Here is a 21506-nt window from a genome sequence, read left to right as displayed (position 1 = left end):
GCAGATGATACCCAATTGTATTTGTAATTGTTTCAGTTAATGTATTGTTACTTAAAATCAATGTACTGAAGATTAAAGTGTATATTTTTCTTTTTAAAATATAGAGCGAAATGTACAGCGACCTTGGGTCCCGTGAAAGGCGCTTTATAAATTCCATTTATTATTATTATTATTATTGAATGAAAAGGCCAACTAGCCCTTTTGAAAAACAATGACTGAACAATGACAAACAGAACATATTAGCAGAACATCAAACATGGGATTGTTGTAGAGTTCCAAAGTTAACTATGTGAGTCTTCGCATGCATCTGTATCCTTTGCTCCTGCCCTTTGTCACGTGAATACTGACAACACTGAGTTAATGTCACACACATTGTTGAAACACATTTATGTGGTGCAAAAATACTTCTCAAACACTGCATTTGCTTTTGTATCAAAACTTTATTTATCAAACCAAAAGAATGCACAATTGAAATAACATTTCTATAAAAAAGGATCATGGGACTGTTCTACAGTGCATTACAAAACCAGCAATTGTATACAACATTGTGGATAGAAACTTCACTTTTTCATCATCATCATCATCATCTTCATCATCATCAGCATCATCATCAGCATCATCATCACAATCCCATCATCTGTCCCCGTCCTCACTAGAATGACTAAATGTACAGTCTTATATTGCCGTCACTAAGCTAATTTGGTTATAATGACTTTAGGATTGGACATTTTTTAAAGGGCAAAGTCAAAGTGTATTTACTCAGAGACTCTGACTCTCTTCTGTCAAACAATGATGTTCTGGAAACGAAGTAATTGTCTGTGTGAGAGGAGATAAGGGCCGCTTTAATTTGGCCCCTTTCACCCTGATGAGATGGGGTCGAAATCATTCTTTACTTTTTTTCCCACCCCCATTATTTATTTTTCTCTTTTGAAAGCCGTGGCGCTGAGCTGGCGGAGGAGACTTCACACCATCAGGACACTTTCAAAGTCAGCACACCCCTGACCAACTTCACATGTTTTTTTTGACAGTGTAATTTGTCCCATTTTGATCCTCAATGCTTCCCACAGAGGAGTGAAGCCCCAAAAGAAAGAAGGTAATGAAGTTGAGTTTCCCTTGGAGACAGTTTCCACCTGATCAGGTCTGGTTGGTGTTTCTGAGTTTCACACAGTCACCACAGAACCAGGTTTTTGTAAAGGACCAGGTGTGTTTCAATCCATCAAATACAAATCATGTTTTACTAACTTGGACTAAAAGTTGGCTGTGATAAATATTAACCAAGATTCTTCCCAAAATGACCTAGACCTCAGCTGTTACACTACTGCTGGATCACCATCACGACCCTAACATTATATACAGGTTATAGTTAGAAATGAAAACTGCATAGATGGCATTGACCTACATATTATAGACTGAAAATAAACTAAAGAGTGGTGACTGTGTGTCCTCAGAGTGACAAACCATTTCAAGGTTTGCTTTAGAAATAATCGTCCTACAATATTATTTAAAAAAAAAAATACTAAAACATTTTAAGGCAACAAATGAAAATGAAAACACAAACCTCCTCAGTCCTTTTTCATTTTGTTCTTTGCTAAACTAAATTAACGTTTCACATGGTTATAAATAATATTTTTTAAAGAGCACTCGAAATAAAGAAATAATAATAATAACAATATATTAAATTTGGTTATAAAAAAGTTACTACTCTATTGGAACTGTACACTGTAAAAAAGCAGCGTTCTGTCATGTAGTTCTGCTGCAGCTACACGTCTCTCCACAGTAAAACACACATGTAGAGCCAACAGGAAAAACAAGAAGGTGTTCACTTTAACGCAGAAATATGCACAACATCAAAACCGCCTCCTTTAATCTCCTGTGTTAAAAAAAGTCCAACTGTCTCCACTCATAAATGACACAATGAATTTGGTCTGTGTTTCACTGGCACTGAATGGTAAAGTTGACTCTTTATTAACATGTTTTTGAGGAGAAAATGTTACCTCACTGTTCTGGGATCAGTTGGAAATGCATTCTATTATTTTGGGATGTATCATTAACTTTAAATCAAATACTTGTCCTTTTCAACGCGTTCAGGTGTATTCTCTTCCCCTGGAACAGGCAGTGATTTTCATTATTTCTATTAAACTCAACTGATCTCATCCACCCATAACATGTCAACACTTTCCTTTTTAAAGTTTTAAAGGATACCGCAGGTTCCCTTCGTTTAGTCTTCTTTCCTCTACGCATAGCCTATGTTTCTGTTTCCAGCCAGCTGCTGAAATGCTGCATCGGTGCCACTGAAGTAAAATAACCATTAGCTCTCTTCGGGCGGTTTCAAAGGGACACAGTGCTTCTGGGGAAAACCCTGAGCAGAGCAGAACGTCTCATCTATTCCCTCTGTGTCGGCCGTGCTGGAGGAACAAATGAACATACACCCAGCACATTTTTTGAAATTCACAGAGGCTTCAAATAAAGTGAGTAAATACAGAGAAAGAACAATAAAGGCACGTAGGATGTCCTATGTATCTTGACGTCAACAAAAACGGGTAAGGACAAATGAACCATGATAAGAAGTGTGTGTCCAGTCAGCTGGACACACACAACTCCCCAACGGAAAGGCCTCGTGACTTTTAATCAGACATCTGGACGATGACACAGGTGAACAGCTAATTCTATTCTTCATTCAAATGATGAGAATACTTAAGTAGAATTATCAATAATAAGTTCAAAGCCTTAGTAAATAAAACTTTGGAAATGTTCATATGCTGATCATTTTCTAAATCCTACATAGGTTTTTAAATACGTTCCAACCTGCTTTCAGTTCATTTCCAGGAAAATCACCTTTCAGAGATTTAGTTTCTGTTGGCCGAGTCACAACGATGATTCATTTTAGTCAGATAAAGAGAACAGGAGGGCATAAGGCCTTCTCACATACACACCTGAGACCCAGTAGAACGATTTGGACCCAGCATGACTCAGGGTTCCGTTTTGAGAAACAGAAACCCTCACAGTCGACATCAACACTGTCAACTTGTGATAGTAGTGTACATCTATGCAGAGGAAATGGATGATTTAGAGAACAGTCAGTTATGTTTGATGAACTAAAATGTGTTTCAATTTGACCCTTTAACTCATTTCCTCTGTTTTCATATGTATTTTCCCCTTTTGACACTGCAAGACATTTCATTTAGAATTTTCTGCTGGAATCAGATTTTCTTTCTTTAAATGGAATCTCAGTGTGGCCCGGCAGCGTTGGATCCTTCCATCTGTCTGCAGGAGGAGAGGAGTGTGACTCTGTATAAAGCTGGCTCAGACTGGATGTTTCTGGCAGAACACGCTGATGAGTTTGATCCCACACTGCCCGCCTGCCTGCGCTCCCTCACCTTTCATCCCATGCTCGTTCTGCAGAGACGTTACCTTTCCATCCCTCCATCCGCAAGACTTTTCCCCATAGCCCTAACAGCCCAGTGAACGTGAGCTTGAATGATAATATTTGAAACGGCTTCATAATGAATTCTCTGCCTCGTTCGTCCGTGCCCTCGCTCGCACATACAAACCACCTCTGAATATCAATTCACCTCCTCTGCTTCACTCTCTCTGTCTCCCCCAGGCTTCCTCCTTTCATCGCACAAAGATAAAGGTCTGAAAATGACAATATGGTGGCTGGGGTTACACAGTCAAATATGGAGCATACTGATGGCCCATTTCCCCCTCCCCTGATTAAGGAATCATTTGTTATTTTAACTGCATTCGTGCACACTCCAAAAATATCACAGCCCATTTATTCTCACACTAATTATGCAAATCTGATTTCTCTTTCCTGCTGTCAATACAGATGTAGTTTTAAAGAAGTGAAGGTGGATGCTCTCTGACCTCATGTTCCAGAGGGCGTCCTCAAACCCAGCACAATGAGCTGTTCATTTGAATCGTGGCTCATGAAACAGTAGCTCTCTGTGGAAGTGTGTTTGATAAAACCTGATTAAAAAAACACAGTTCTGACAGGACAGCATATGCAAAAATATACTTTGTGGAATATGCATTCGTGTGCATGTTCTTCTCACATTTTGTTTCCTTTATTTTATATAAAAACGGAACGCCCTGAAGTAAACTCAAAGTGAAGCAGGCGGTTCTGCCGTGTGGGCGATCCAGGTGGACGAGGTACATGTGTGTTTGTCTGGTGAAAAATAAATATGGATTCATCAAAAGCAGCCTCCAAACACACACCATCATCTGCTGCCCACTGGCCTCTCTAATCTCAACAACAACAATAATAATAATAATAACTTGATTCTTGATCCTGTTGCTATACAACCTCCTTTACAATTGATTACATCACAAGAACACCTAATTGTATTTGTATAGTTAATTAAGAAAACCAAATGAGATTGTGGGGATTATAATTTTGATAATGTTTTGATAAATAGCATTGTGTTAGTCGGTGCAGCCGATGTATGTTTTATATAACTCACTACAATGACTGGGCATCTAAAATGGAACTTCCTCTTGAACAAATGAACGTGTGTACCAAAGCCAACACCACAGTCTCGCTTCACTTCTCTGCATTAGCACTGTTCTTCAGTACTCCAAGCAGCAGGGGGCGACACCTTGCACTGACTGTGACATTTATCGAATCCAACGTGACAAATTGTGAATGAGGTGCTAAGAACGCATTTGAACACCTTTATCAAAAGGACCAATCACCATGTACCTTTAAAAACCAACCTTCATATACATTACATTTCTAATAACCGTTTTTCACACGCATCATATTTTCTGCTTTCCATTCACTCGGTTGGTTAGGCAGGCTTGAACAAGGAGCGAAGAAAAAAAAATGGTTTCCACAAGTTTTCAAGACGAGAATTTGGCACGAGTGCTTGACGGTAAAGATGGGAGGTCTCAGTGAGTCCAGGCTTGGTGAAGAGCAGCAGCAGACTGTGGGGGTCTACAGAGCTTCATCCAGTCCTGTAGGAGAGGTCAGACCACTATAGAATGTTCCCACACGTGTTTCTGCCTGTTTTTTTAAACCTCAGAATCCAGAGGTGGAAGGGCTGCATGGGATATGAGGGATGGTCGTCCAGTAAAATCATACAGTTCTGTTTGATAGAAAAAAAGAGATATAGAGAAAAGGCAAAAATATGCTGGAGAGAATCATTTTGTGGCGACTTTGGATCTTAATGACACAAATAAGGTTTTGGAGACACTTTGGTGCACAAACTGCACAAAGGTGGAATACCAAAGAAGGACAAAAGGAATACTTCCCACAGCGATGATGAACAACAGTGAGGTACAGTCACAGTAACTGAGTTTGTAGAACTCAGCGGAGAGGAACGCTAATAAATACCAAAAAGAAGATAAACAGGAGGGATATTAGAACTTTGTCTTTTTTGTGATAATCCCATCTTCCTGTGTAAGTAAGCCCGGGGGCTAAGCATTGGGTTTTTCTGGTTTGTTTTTTGAGGTTGAAGAGTGTAGATGGGTTTCAGTTTGAACTCCTAAAGAAGCCCCTCCACCCTTGTCCTGTTCTTGGAGTTGATGCTGTGCCGCTGTAGTGTTCATCCGTTTTATTCCTTCCATCATATCCCAAACAGAAGACACCAGCCGAGACAAGTAGAAACCAAACACACTCAACCCAGCACAGAGAGGTCCCGTTCCACAGTCTTCAGTCCCAGATGGACATGTTGCCCCCCTTGGAAAATGGACAGCAGGTGACATCAGGGCTTGAAGACGGGTTCCAGAGTGAACCATGGCTGGGCCGATCCGGGGTCAGAGGGTTAGAAGGCGGAGCCGGTGATGGCGTTGAGCTGCTTCATCAGCCCTTCTAGACTGGCCATCTGCTCCGAGAGGTCGTCCTGCTCGTAAACCTGAAAGACAGATAAATAGAGCACGTTACACACCAATTTAGTTTCAATTGTTTTTATTGAAGAACGGGAACAATCATAAAGGGTCACAATTTTAAGACAACAAATCTTCAATCCAAAGCCATCGCCATTTCTTTAAGTAACGGTCTACAGATCCTCCAACAGTATATTTCATCTTAAGGTTTAGAAAGAATACCAGGTCCTTAAGACGATAGGGGCTTAGGGGATTTCCAATCTAGTATAATTCTGCGACTAGCTAATAGAGATGTACTGTATATGCCACTATGTCCCCTTGTTTGGCAGTCAAAGTGAGCAGGTCCCCTGGAACCCCAAACACTATAATATACTCTAAGTGCGGGGCTTCATTTCAATTCCAAGAACTTTAGATAAGGTACCAAAGACATAAGCCCAGAAGTCTTTTAATTTGGAACAAAAACAGAACATATGAGCGCGGTTTGCTGTTGCTGCAGCGGTCACATCGATCAACAACACTGCGCTCAATCTTGGCAAGTCTTGACTGAGCTCAGCTGAATACGGTGCAGGAACTTAAATTGTATCAGCTGTAGGCTTTATAACACTCCTGGTTAGGTGTGGTCTCTTTAAAGATCAACGTATAAGCAGCAGCCTTCGCTTCACTTGCCATAGAAAAGGTTTTACACATCACTACACCAAAGAACAGCATCTACTAAACTACTGAAGCTGAACAGAATGACTCTTTGAGAAATAGATTTTCAGTAAATCTCTTTTAGATGTCAATTTGAAGCGGATTCTAATGCTGCGCTGAAACATGGTTGAAACACTGGTTTTATACATGGTGGCCACAATAAATTCATCATTCACAAAGCTTCCCATTCAAACCCAATGTAATTGCGTCAAAGAGAAGTACATGAGGGCAGCATTTCAAGCTATACAATGTATAAACCTTGTTTTGGTTCATAATGACTTCACTAAAAGTTATGAAAAAAGAGTGATACAAAATGCGTTCGCTGCTCTGATGCTCTTTACTACAACCCTATGCTATTATGAGTACTGCTGTGTAGTGTTATACTATCACAGAGATGCAGGCTTTAAGTTTGAGTAACTTTACTATGACTAGGGAGCACAATTCTTATGTTCTGACTGTGAGAAAATCTGAGGTAAAGATCAAAATAACTAAACAGATGGTTGAGTCTTCAGACCATTGGCCCTCAAAGAGTCAACAGTTCTGATTCAGGCTGAGTGTGTTGGATGTTTCAAATAATTACTCCTTGGTTTAACCGAGACATTTTGATATCTTTTGGCATATCAATCACTCCATCAGTGATTACTGTCAACCCATGACATCCACAATTACTGTTATTATATAATTATTGTCATCAACACGATCTACTGTTGGTACTCTGGATCTAGAATTATTCAGAAACTACTCAATAACCATTTATTATCAGGCCATTCTTGATTAACTCCTAGCTCCTTTGTAACTACTGTAAAGTTGTATCCATCCATGTGTTTCCCCTGCATTCACTGTCTTACCCTTCCATTTCAATACAGATCTGTGCAGATACCTAATCCATCACAATGAGCGTCATGTCTGTTTTTGTTTCTGTCAAAGCTCAGTTGTTGTTGCCTGGCAGAGCAGAGCAGACTGTTCAATCTGCACTAACAAGTGAATCAAATCAGAGCTGACTGAATGTTGACTGTGATGAATTATATATCAGCAGCAGGTGAACTGAAGCTGCCTGAAGAAGGGACATCTCAGGAACAAGTTGGATAATGATCAGGACTGCAAAGTGCACAGGTTGTGTCGTAAACCCAGAGGTGTACTGTAACTAAGTACATTTACTCAAGTACTGTACCTAAGTAAGAAATTGATGTACAATACTACTCTCTAGAGAGGTGCCAGTTCACCTCCTGGGCCCTGCAGAGGTGCCCTTGAGCAAGGCACCGAACCCCCAACTGCTCCCTGGCGCTCTACTTACGCTTGCTGTACTTTTTACTCCAGCTAGATTTATATATTTACTGTAGTTATTAATTAATTAACACAAATATTTGACACACATTATAATATATTATTATAGGTTAACGTAGTTTATAAAACGGACAAGTCAAATCAAGCAATCTGATTGGTTCTTAGCCATGATATAATGAGCGTATACCACGGGTAGAATTGTAGTTACTTTTCACAACAAGTCAGTATCCCTCCGCGTCTGAGAAAAACTTTTCAGTGGGTGCGCAATAAGTAAGGGATAATGTGCAGCGACGCGGTCATTATGGGGAAAAGAACACCGACAGGCTGATCAGGAGCTTCGCGTCGGGCCGAACCACGCCCCTTAGCTGTGATATACTGAGCATATACCACGGCCTGTTGTGAGCTATTGCTTAAGTATAAAGTAGTTCCAATAAATTCCACCTTTACCAAGTGCAACATTGAAGTGATGAACACATAAATGCACCAATCATTTGAATAAAATAATAAAAAAATATATCTGGTGCTTAAATTGGCCATTTTGCATAATAATTATGTTTACCTTTGTTTCTTAAAGTATTATTTAAATGTCGATACTTAGTTTTACTTTAGTTCAGTTTTGAATGCAGGACTCTTACTTGTACCTGAGTATTTTTACAATGTAGTAATGGAACTTTTACTTAAGTAAATAATCTGAGTTATTCTTCCACCTCGGTTTAAACCAGTGATAATGTCCATGTGCACACTTTAAACTTGATATTATTGCTTTCACTAACCTAATACAGTTATGTGAAATCTGTTGACATTTAATTAAAGTCAAAGTTTCAGTTTCTTCAGAGCATGCTGGCGTTGGTGTGCATGTGTCACAGAGCCGGCTGTAACCCTGCCCCCTGTGGTCTCTGTGGAATGGTACGTTCCGAGCTGCTACACAAAGGGTCCCCTCTGAGTGGGCTGGCCTAACTGTCTCCATCTGTGTGCGACTGTAAAATGCACATCTTTTACACACACACTTTCTCGTTGTGTTATATTGAGCGTGGCCTTCATGCAGAGTTTGTCTTTGCAGTTAGAAAAATTACAATTCAATATTCTCCTCTGCATGCTGAGGAAAACCGATACAGGCTCAGGGGAAATATTTCTCACACTTTAATTGAAAGGTCTGTGTCAATGCACAAAAGCTTCTCCATGTACTGCATGCATGCTCTGTGCACAGCCCACCAGCCCTTCAGCATAATGCGCTGAACCTGAACAAATATCACTGCACAACTCCAGAGACAAGTCTCCCATTTTATTTATATTCTTAGTTGTTTAATCATATGTGCGTGTAAATTAAAAACCTGACCACTGTGAAAATGTTTTATCAAAAACCTAACGCTTACAGTTTATATATTTAAAAAAAAAAGGATTTATAGCTGGGATTGAATTACATTTTTAAGATGGACATTTTCAGAAACCATGTTATTCTATAACAAGAGAATAATAATTGTATTAATCAGGTTTCCAAATTGTTGACTAATTCATTGATTGACGAGTCTTTTCAGACCTACTGTCTTTACAAAAATATTGTTAGAGAGTATATCTAGAGTTAAAGGTAGGGTAGGTAAGTTTGAGAAACCGGCTCGAGATACACTTTTTGTTATATTCCATGGAATGCTCTTAACATCCCGATAGCAATGAATATCTTAAGTCTTAAATCCATAACAATTTTTAATCTGTGGAAGCTGTAATACTGTAAAAAGCACGACCAATCATTTTAGCCGGCCCAGCTAAAATAACTGGATGGCCTACCTGCCTGTCAGCCTTCCATCTGTGCACAAACTTATCTCGTGCCCTCATTGGTCATGTGCGTGTTCGTGTGTGTTGGAGGAGGGGCTCTGTAAGGAAGTGGCAGATTTTTTCCGGCTGTGTATTTTCAAAATTCTAGCGCACTCGAGCTGGTTTCTCAAACTTACCTACCCCACCTTTAAGATTTAATAGCCAACACTGTTGATAATATAACGAAAGTTTCAATCATGTATTCAAATATCCTCTGTTCGCAGTTTAATTTGATAAATATTAAGTCTAAGTCTTGGATTCTGAAATTTTTCAGACTAACAACTAAATCTGGTGAAGGATAATGAAACGAATCATTAGCTGCAGCTGTAATTGAAAGATTGTTGCTGTGTTTCACCAAAAATAAAGATTCAACCTCTCTACTTACTGATAAGGTCAGATCAAATACTGTATTTTGTAAAACATGCTTTGAGAACTTGTCGTATTGTGTTCATGGTCATTAATATTCCCCTCCTGTCATCATGAGGTTGACCCTGCTGATCCAGATCAGAGAGTACACGTCCCTCTGGTCTAGGAAAGCTTTTAACCGGACCACAGAGTCATGTTGGATCAGATCTGACTGGCTCTGCCTCAGGACAACTGAACCTCCAGGCATTTATAGATTTTTATATCGCCCAATTTAAAAAACCTGGGCTGAGCCAATCAGGTCACAGTATCAGTCCACCAGCAGCGGCCAGTTAACGACCAACAGGAAGTAAGGTGATGATTTCACAGTGGATGGGAAAGCTGCTATATATATGTCACACATTTGAATACTTTAAAGGCAAAGACAAGAGAGGGAAGATTTTACTCATCAATGTATTGTCCAAATTTGGTAGACGCGTCCAGTAGATCCTCTAATGCTGTCATGCTAAATATTTGTAATTAGCTTGTAGTATATTCCTTTTTCTATTGTGCTATTTTATGCTGTATGAGCTTTAGAAATGCCAACGTGGATTAATAACAGTATTGCAGTTTTAATTCTTCAAAAACACAATCTTGCTTATCACAACTTTTTGTTTCTAATGAACGTCATGTGCAACTCTTTGAAAAAAGTATTTCCCCTGTTGTTTTTCAGTATTAAGTTTGAAAAGGTCCAGTGTGACAGTGGACATACATCTCTGACAGTGGAGATGAACACAGGAAGAAAAAGCAGCACAGCACACTGTGAACCTTTGACCTTCATCTATCACTCTGAATGAGGCCATCAAAGCTCATCTGGAAGCCCCACACTGCCAGCTATTTTCTATCTTCCACGGACAAAAAGCTTCTGTAAAATCACAACAGTGTATGAAACCCAGTGACCTCCTGATCTCATTTATTGACCCACAACAGCAGAGTTTAACTGAGCCAGTAAACGCTTCGTCAATGGGATAAAACACCCGTGGATGCTCCATGTTTCTCTCTGATATCCTGTTATCTCTGCTGACCTGGATTCATGCTCCTCTATAATCCGCCAGAGATTCCTCCCATCACAGCAGAGCGAGAAGAGCACATGTGAACTCTGGAGAAATCACAAACACTGTGTGAACATGTCATAAGGTTCTCAGTCCAAACATTACCAATGCTTTTTAGAAAGAATGCATCACTAAAAAGCCCAAAAGAATGAACTACTGCTGGGATGTCCTGCAGGGAGTTGGAGCAGGACAGGGTTTCATTTGGTCTGAATATCCAGGTGCTGGTTAACAGGCCTCATTATGCAGTGAGAACAGGATCAAATGCAGCATACTGGGGAAACCTGGTTCTAAACCTGGTTCTAAACCTGATTCTGAACCTGGTTCTGAACCTGGTTCTAAACCTGGTTCTAAACCTGGTTCTGAATGAGAACCAGATTGTTTATGTATATGTGTTGATGTATTTAGAAAGTGGAGATTAACAAAAACGAAATGAAAATAGGGTTCACCCTTCAAACTGAACGTTTCATGATTAATTGTTAAAAAACATCTACACATGCTCACTGACATGCTAACTGGCCAGCTAACGTTAGCGGATACCTGACACGTTAAGTTGAAGAGTAAAGGGGTTCAGTATGGTTGAAGTACCCGACCTGACTCAAATCTAAATGTGGTTTCATAATGATGGAACTGAGAAAACTCTTATATTGTTCTTCATTTAGAAAACAAAAGCTAACAGCGGGGAATTGTTTGAACTGTTGAGATATGTCAATTGTTCAATAGTGATGATTTAATGAATGTCTATTCAGTTCAAACTTTGGTCTGTGTTTAAATGTCTCTTTATTTAAAGAGGGACATTAGTACTATGTTGTTTCAAACATTGCAACAGTATTATGTTTTAAATCAATAAAATATTCATTCTTATTTAAACAAAATAAATGCACAGAAATACAGGACAGGATAAACACATTCCATGAATCTAATGAACATGAACAGCCCAGCTACTGGGGCCATGTTGTCTCTTTAACATGACACCGCTCCACTGCTGACATAATGAAGAGGTGATCTATCTAATACATCTAACATCTAATTATTATAATATTAATAATAATGATCAGATTAAAGCAATGGGAGGGTTTCGAAGTGCCACCTCATTGTGTTCATAATAAATACGCTGTTCAGTGACCTTCCTCACTGTCACGCACTGACGTCGGAGAGCATTCTGTGTGTGTGAAGCCCTGACCCCACACAGACACACACACGGTGGAGTTTAGAGGGTACTGCATCCTGATCTTATCTCTACTCGTCTTCTCTTCCTGTTGCTCCAGAAGCCAGCCTTGAGCTCAGGATGTTCACAGAAGTTTGCAGTGTGGTAAGTGGGTTACATCGTGACATGAAGACGCCCTGAGAGTGAGACAGGCCACGTCTGAATGATCAGAAACAGAGAAGAAACTGGGGTGTTGAAGCTGCAGTTTGTTTCACCAGTTTCAGAGATCAGGAATCGAAAGACATTCTATATTTTTTCTATCATCCAGCGAAAAGACCAAAACAAAGGATATATCCCACCACTGAGTGTGTATCAAAGCCTGATATGGCTTATTTTCTGTCCCAGTTACATGGAAAGAATACAGAAAAAGACTCCAGGAAGTTTCCAGTAAATGTCCACATCCTTTATGTTATTGTCCGTGAAGTATTCATATATCTCAAAGCCATGTTATCTTATAACTATGTGCCATTGAGCCCCAGGTTTTTTTTAAGCCTATCAATGAGTCTCAATAGATGAAATGGTCTTTCATTACCATGAACACACACACTGAACAAAGTCTTACTTGAGTAATGGATACATGGCTGCACTGCCTCTCTGGATGATTCAGCCAACACAAATATCAAAGGCTCCTCCCACCCTGAACACATCCTCTGCTTTCCGGAAGACATCATGTCTATCACAAGTTGAACAAGCATCCTCTGCTTTCTGGAAGACATCATGTCTATCACAAGTTGAACAAGCATCCTCTGCTTTCTGGAAGACATCATGTCTATCACAAGTTGAACAAACAGACTAAAAAACAGTTTTTCCCCAAGAGCAATAAGAGAACTGAATAACTTGAGAACACTAAACTAGCACAACAGCGCATACGAACACACATTTATTTCTGTATTCATTTATTTATTTATAAAGTGGAAATCAACTCACTCAGTATGCAAATGTGACTACCTGTCTGTATTTGAACACTGTGGTTTGAACTCACACTAATGTGTGTATGCATTCATGTCAAAGTCAACTTTATTGTCAATATCTCTGATTGTGTTACAAACAGGGTGAACAAAATACAGATATATATATAAACATACACAAAATGTATGTAAATAATTGTTTTATTATTGCTTGTTGATATGTGGATATGCACTGACAGGATTGCTTTTTCATTGTGTTGTACCTGTACAATGACAATAAAGTTATTCAGTTCAATCTCTGGCTCATATTCTGTGTCCCTGATATTACAACATCTGTGTGTGTGTGTGTGTGTGTGTGTGTGTGTGTGTGTGTGTGTGTGTGTGTGTGTGTATGTGTGTGTGTGTGTGTGTGTGTATGTGTGTGTGTGTGTGTGTATGTGTGTGTGTGTGTGTGTGTGGTATGTGTGTGTGTGTGTGTGTATGTGTGTGTGTGTGTGTTGTTGTGATGTGTGTGTGTGTATGTGTATGTGTATGTGTTGTGTTGTGTGGTGTGTGGTGTGTGTGTGTGTGGTGTGTGTGTGTGTGTGTGTGTGTGTTGTGTGTGGTGTGTGTGTGTGGTTGTGTGGTGTGTGGTGTGTGTGTGTGTGTGTGTGTGTGTGTGTGTGTGTGTGTGGTGTGTGTGTATGTGGTGTGTGTGTGGTGTGTGTGTGTGTGTGTGTGTGTGTGTGTGTGTGTGTGTGTGTGTGTATTATAAGGCTCATGGGGAAAGACTAGATCAATTACAGAGATAGAACAGCAGATGAAGAGAAAGACCTGTTGACCTTTGACCCTCTCCCCTCCCTCCCGTCCCCCCCTTCTCTTATCTTCTGTTCCTCTCTCCGTCTCTCCTCCCCCCTCCCATCCTCCTCCCCTTGTCTCCTCTTCTCCTCTCATCACGTCCTCCTCCCTTACACATCATTCACTTCTCTTCTTGTCTCACCCCTTTTCTGCTCTCCCCCTCCACCCTTCCCTCTCTTGTTGTTGCTACGGCGACACCTCTCCTCTCATTGTTTTGTCTCCCTTTCTCACCTCCTCCTTTGCCCACTTGTCTCCTTGTTTCTTGTTTTCCCCTCCCTTCTTTTTTTGTTTCCTCCTTCCCTTCTCCTCCTCTCATTTCCCCCTCTCTTCTCTTCTTGTTGCCGTGGCGACGCCTCCCCCTGTCCCATTGTCATTGAGTCAGTATGAATATTTAACATTCCACGTCATCTCCTGTCGTTTATCTCTCTGCCTGTCACCCTCTCCTCCCTCTCTCCACTTTCTCTCCTCTCAATCTTCTCTTTCTTTCCCATGTTCATGTCTGCACCGCTCCTTCCTCTTCCTCTCCTTCTCTCATCTTCCTCTCCTTCTCTCATCTTCCTCTCCTTCTCTCATCTTCCTCTCCTTCTCTCATCTTCCTCTCCTTATCTCATCTTCCTCTCCTTCTCTCATCTTCCTCTCCTTCTCTCATCTTCCTCTCCTTATCTCATCTTCTTCTCTCATCTTCCTCTCCTTCTCTCATCTTCCTCTTCTTCTCTCATCTTCCTCTCCTTATCTCATCTTCCTCTCCTTCTCTCATCTTCCTCTCCTTATCTCATCTTCCTCTCCTTCTCTCATCTTCCTCTCCTTCTCTCATCTTACTCTCCTTCTCTCATCTTCCTCTCCTTATCTCATCTTCCTCTCCTTCTCTCATCTTCCTCTCCTTCTCTCATCTTCCTCCACCTCCTTCCTCCCATTTTCTCTGTCTTTCCTCTTCTTCCCTATCCTTGTGTGTTTTTCTCATTTCCTCCTCCCCCCCCATTATTTTCCTACTACCTCCACTCCTCCCTTTTCTCTTTCTCCCTGTTCCTCTCCTCCCCCTCCTTCAGTGTCCTTTACGACTCCTTACCTCTCTTCTATCTTCCTCCTTCTCTTCTTCCTCTCCTCAGTCACACTCACTAATGAACTCTGTTTTATTCTAGAGCTGAAAGGCCACCAGCTCCTAAAGAGTGGAAACAGTGTGTGTGTGTGTGTGTGTGTGTGTGTGTGTGTGTGTGTGTGTGTGTGTGTGTGTGTGTGTGTGTGTGTGTGTGTGTGTGTGTGTGTGTGTGTGTGTGTGCGCGTGCGTGTGTGTGTGCATGTGTGTGTGTGTGTGTGTGTGTGTCTTCCACCCTCTACCTGCTGTTCTCGCTCTGTGTCTCTCCTGTGTTCTCTGTTCACAGCATATCAAAAGCCTCAGCTCCACCTGCCTCCACCTGCAGACCCTGTCAACACTCCCCCAGGGGAGAGTTGCCCTCCTCACCCCCCCCCCCCCCCCCCCCTCTGCCTGGTGTTTCCTCTTGGAAAGACACAAGGTCAGAGCCTAAATGCAAACATATTTATATCTTTTTGCGCGTTTTACACAGACAGAAATGTTTTAATGTATGTCTGCTTATATTTTTTATTTTCTTATGCTAGTATTTTTCTTATTTGTTTGTTTGTGTAGTTTCTTAATATTTAGGTGCGGAGAGCTGAGCGTAAGCATTTCATTGTACTGTACATATGACAATTAAATGTAGAAAAATCTAAAGTGATGATATTTTCGAATGGCAAAAAGTGACCATCTATTCTAGCCAAGATGTGTACTGCTCAAGAGACTGACAGTGAGAGGGTCACTACTTACACATATCTGGGATCTCTTATTGAACAGAACTTGTCTTTCAAGTTACACACGGAAAATGTTGTTTCAAAGCTAAAAATAACATTAGGTTTCTTTTACAGAAATAAATCCTGTTTCTCTTTCAGACAAGGAAACATTTGATCTCTGCAACGTTGTGACCTGTATTAGATGATGGTGACCTGCTATACATGAATGCCTCTGACCAGTGCCTAAAGAGCTTGGATACTGTGTACCATTGTGCCTTACCATTTATTAATGGATGTGGATATGGAGTACACCATTGCACTTTATATGCTGCTGCTAATTGGCCGTCTTTGTCTGCTCGCAGACTTTCCCATTGGTTGGGTTTTATTTATAAATCTCTGCTTGGGTTGGTTCCCTCCTACATTTGCACATATATGTGTCAAAGAGAAAGTCTATATGGCCTGTGCTCCCAAGATGTGATTCAGATGCTGGTTCCTACAGTGAGAACAAAACTGGGTAAACAGCCTTTAAATATGCTGCCCCCACAGCTTGGAACAATGTACAGAAGGAGCTGCAACTCTCAGATGGAATCACTATGGGGGAATTCAGGTCCATCTTAAAGGACAGAGAACACGACACCATTGGTAGATGTGAGTGCTCGTATATCCTAAAATCGTTTTAAATGTTGCCAGTTTTTAATGATTTTTAATAGTTTGTTTTATTTTTCGCATATTGACTGGCTAATGTGCCATTTCATTTGTGTTTTACAGATGTATTTGTCTGCCTGTCTTGTCTGTGTTTTATCTGTTGTAACTTTGTTCATGCTGCCCTTCTTGGCCAGGTCCCTCTTGGAAAAGAGATGTTAATCTCAATGAGTCTTTTTACCTGGTTAAATAAAGGATATATATAAATATCTTGAATCTTGAATCTGAGCTGTGTGTCCATGTTTGCTTTCATGCCTCCTAAATGTTGTTTTTGTTCAAGTCCGTCTTTTTTCATGGTTTGGGAAACTGCATTATACAAAAAGCTGCAGATTGATTATGTTTTTTAAAGTATACTTGCATTTGGGAGAAAACCTTGAGTGCATCTGTTCCCAATACGTCACAAGCTCAGAGACAACTCATAATCAATTAGTCACAACAGCTGTTTCTGTTCAGTGTTCCCATGGCAACAGCATCAGTAAAAATCAAAACATCTTCAGAAATGATGATGTGCTCCAAACCATTGTGATGCTCCTAGAACAGTATATATAACAATATAGTATTTACAGCAGGGGTCGGCAACAGGCGGACCGCGGTCCGGATCCGGACCCAGACGCCGACCTATACGGACCCGGACCTATAATCAATACATTAATAGGGGATTTACATTTTGACGGGGCGATTCTATTTTAACCGCTGCCGACAGGGGGCGAAAGAGACGAGTGAGCGATACAGGGAGAGAAACACAGAAGAAGAGACGAGAGAACGGCAGAGAGAAGCGGAGAGGAAAGTGAGTAAAGAGAATAATTAGCGATACAGGGAGAGAAGCGGAGAGGAGAGTGAACAGGCGTGTTAGCGGCAGACAGGGAGAGACAAATAATGACACATGGCGCTCTCCAAGAAGAGGAAAGTAGACAGTGAGAACAGAGCTTTTAACCCTGAGTGGACGGACTCATTCATGTTCATCCTGCCCACTGGGAGCACAGAGCCAGTGTGTCTCATTTGTTCAGAGACCGTGGCGCTCATTAAAAGTGCCAAAACGCCACTATGAGACAAAACACAAAGTGTTTGACCAAACATTCCCTCTCAAGTGTCAAGTCAGAACTGAGGTCACAAAAAATAAGCAGTCTCAGAGCCCAGTATGATCAGTCCACCAGGATCAAAATTAAAACTAAATATCGTTCCAGGGCAGGCTAACCGAGGCTAACCAAAGAGCACCTGCATGTGTACATGAGAATGGCCCTGACACCATTTCAGCCCAGATTTAAACTCCTGGCAGGACAAGCTCAAGCTCAATTCTCGCACTGAATTAAAAAGAAGTGAGTGAGGGACTGCAATATAAGAGGGAAAGAAAGAGAAACTTTTAAACTGTTCAATTGTTATGATGTGTAAAGACTGATATTGTTCTATAATCGGCTGAAACTGTTAAGTCATGATGTGAAACGGTTAACAAAGAAAAAGGGAAACTCAAGCTGCTGCTACACTTTATTTTATTTATCTAAAATTAAGCACTTTTAAGATGCACATATTTTCAAAAGCTATTTTATTTATTTCCTCTATTTTATTTTTAAATGCAGCCAGAGAGGAACATTACACATATCCACAGTATTTACTGTATATCTGTATAGTTCAATGTTCATTGACAATAAATATTGTTGTTTTTGAATTGAATTCTTTATTTGATTGGCAGTCAGTTGTTGATTACATGCAGACGTTGATAAAGCTACAGGCTAATATATATCACACTAATTCATAAAGCAACTTAGACATTTTGATGTTCCGGACCTTTGCATGGGGACATTTTCTCTAAATGGACCTCGTTGAATTTTAGTTGAATACCCCTGATATACACCATGGTTTACAATGTATACATGTTTCCAACAGTATTTAGGATGTGTATTGTCAAGTGTGGAAACCTCTACAAACTGAAATGTAGTTTAGAACATGTCAGAGAAAGCTGTCAAACAGACAGTCTGTGGCGCAGTGATGCAGCAGGAACACAACTTGTCTTCATACAGTATTGTGCAGACTCACGTTGGCAGCTGAGTCCTCTGAGGGTCTGCCCCCCCCCCTCCTCCTGTAGGTCTGGCGCTGTGGGGACGGAGACGGGCAGCAGAGGGGAGCGCGCCTTACCCGCCTGACCCAGAGACGCTGTCTTCACCTGGGGCTTCGGAAGGCTGGAACCTGGGGGAGAAAGACAGAGGGTTCCTGACGTAATGAGACAGTTTGAACAGAAAATAAACATCAGGGACATCAGGGACACCTGGCTCCGGTTCAAGTGTGAGGGAAGGTCTGCTTTATAGTCTAGTTGCCAGATCATAGAGTCCTATTGTGGACCCAGAAATGAGTACCCCAAAGTTTTATGTTAGAAATGTATAGTACGGAACACCAAAACTAAATTGGATTGAAATGAACCTGCTCCTCAATGCTCTCTCTCAGTGATCGCTCTGAGGGTCACATGCAACTAAGTCCACCATTGATGGACTCCATCCCTCCATCCCTTCATCCATCCCTCCATCCCTCCATCCCTCCACCATCCATCCCTCCATCCATCCCATCCCACCATCCCTCCATCCATCCCTCCATCCCTCCATCCATCCCTCCACCCATCCATCCCTCCATCCATCCCACCATCCCTCCATCCATCCCTCCATCCATCCATCCCACCATCCCTCCATCCATCCCACCATCCCTCCATCCCACCATCCCTCCATCCATCCCACCATCCATCCCTCCATCCATCCATCCCTCCATCCCTCCACCCATCCATCCCACCATCCCACCATCCCTCCATCCATCCCACCATCCCTCCATCCATCCCACCATCCATCCCTCCATCCATCCCTCCCTCCCCCATCCCTCCCTCCATCCCACCATCCCTCCATCCATCCCACCATCCCTCCATCCCACCATCCCTCCATCCATCCCACCATCCCTCCATCCCACCATCCCTCCATCCATCCCACCATCCTCCATCCCCCATCCCATCCCTCCATCCCTCCATCCCTCCATCCCCCCATCCCACCATCTCCCTCCCCCCATCCATCCATCCCCCCATCCATCCATCTCTCCATCCCACCATCCCTCCATCCCACCATCCATCCATCCCACCATCCATCCATCCCACCATCCCTCCATCCCACCATCCATCCATCCCACCATCCCACCATCCCACCATCCCTCCATCCCACCATCCCTCCATCCCACCATCCCACCATCCCTCCATCCCACCATCCACCATCCCCCATCCCTCCATCCCCCATCCACCATCCACCATCCCTCCATCCCACCATCCCACCATCCCTCCATCCACATCCATCCTCCATCCATCCCACCATCCCACCATCCCCCCATCCATCCATCCCACCATCCATCCATCCCACCATCCATCCATCCCCCCATCCATCCATCCCACCATCCCTCCATCCCACCATCCATCCATCCCACCATCCATCCATCCCCCCATCCATCCATCCACCATCCCCCCATCCATCCATCCCTCCATCCCACCATCCCTCCATCCCACTATCATAATGTGCCATTACGCATAAGGAGTACTTTTACTTGTGGCACATGAAGTATATTGTGATGCTAATACTTGTTGCTTTACTTCAGTAACATTTTGAATGCAGGACTTGGAAAACAGTCCTTTTACTATAGTAACAAGTCTGAGTACTTCTTCCAGCTTCCTTTAGCATCCATTCAGCTATGCTATCATCTGTGATGTATTGGATTACATGTCATTGATTGTCACAATGCTCATCATTATGTATTCAGATATAATCAATCATTCAGTACCACCGGAATACAAACCAGGAGGAGACGGTCAGATCAGCTAACCCACAAAGTAACAAATGAGCTCTGGAACAAACACTGGAGCAGCAAAACAAACAAGTGAATGAAGATGATCTGTGTATTCCCTATAATACTGTTCAGGAAGTCAGAGGTTAGGGTGCTTTTTCACAAAGTGAGAGAGAAAGAGACAATGAGACAACATGGATGAGAGAAAAATAGGAGACAAAGGAGGAATGCCAAACCCTCCCCCCCCCCGATTCCCTGAACAGCCTTGTAATGTCTGAACCCGTCCTCAGGCATCTGCTACCCATAATCCCCTCCCTCTTTTCCTGTGCTGCACTCCTTCACTTCCTGATCAATAGACATGCTTCTCCCTGAAACAGAGCACCGGAACAGCCTCCATAGACCCCTCCTCACCAGAGGACAGGAAGCAACATCAACAGCCTTCACCCCCCCACCTTCCACACTGTGAGGGAAAGACAACTTCTCCAAGATAAAACGGCCCTTTGTCAACAAGAGTCCTCTGCAACAGGAAGAGTCCTCTGCATGTACCAACAGGAAGAGTCCTCTGCATGTACCAACAGGAAGAGTCCTCTGCATGTACCAACAGGAAGAGTCCTCTGCATGTACCAACAGGAAGAGTCCTCTGCATGTACCAACAGGAAGAGTCCTCTGCATGTACCAACAGGAAGAGTCCTCTGCATGTACCAACAGGAAGAGTCCTCTGCATGTACCAACAGGAAGAGTCCTCTGCATGTACCAACAGGAAGAGTCCTCTGCATGTACCAACAGGAAGAGTCCTCTGCATGTACCAACAGGAAGAGTCCTCTGCATGTACCAACAGGAAGAGTCCTCTGCATGTACCAACAGGAAGAGTCCTCTGCATGTACCAACAGGAAGAGTCCTCTGCATGTACCAACAGGAAGAGTCCTCTGCATGTACCAACAGGAAGAGTCCTCTGCATGTACCAACAGGAAGAGTCCTCTGCATGTACCAACAGGAAGAGTCCTCTGCATGTACCAACAGGAAGAGTCCTCTGCATGTACCAACAGGAAGAGTCTGAGCCATCTCTTGGTTCAGCTTTGGTGACCTTTTGGAGGAAGAACTAGAATTCGCGATACCGCAATGTAAAAATACTCAGTTACAAGCAAATGTATTTCATTCAAATTGTACTTAAGTAAAAGTAAAAAAGTATTAGCATTAACAAATACTTTAAGT

The 21506-nt window shown here is 42.0% G+C and overlaps 1 protein-coding gene across 1 annotated transcript in view; it reads right to left on the bottom strand.

Annotated features, from left to right (window-relative positions):
- Window positions 1-420: 420 nt before the first annotated feature.
- The window catches only part of LOC117484747 (netrin receptor DCC-like), a gene marked incomplete at its 5' end in the record, with an annotated part of 117971 nt that continues 96885 nt past the window's right edge, over window positions 421-21506 (bottom strand). Inside the window, 3 exon segments of the mRNA XM_034133164.1 lie at window positions 421-5855; window positions 18528-18548; window positions 18550-18677. Coding sequence (XP_033989055.1) covers window positions 5766-5855; window positions 18528-18548; window positions 18550-18677 — 239 coding nt within the window.

The sequence above is a fragment of the Trematomus bernacchii genome, unplaced genomic scaffold, assembly GCF_902827165.1.
Source record: "Trematomus bernacchii unplaced genomic scaffold, fTreBer1.1, whole genome shotgun sequence".
Taxonomy (NCBI): Eukaryota; Metazoa; Chordata; class Actinopteri; order Perciformes; family Nototheniidae; genus Trematomus; species Trematomus bernacchii.
This window is presented reverse-complemented; position numbering and strand designations above follow the sequence as displayed.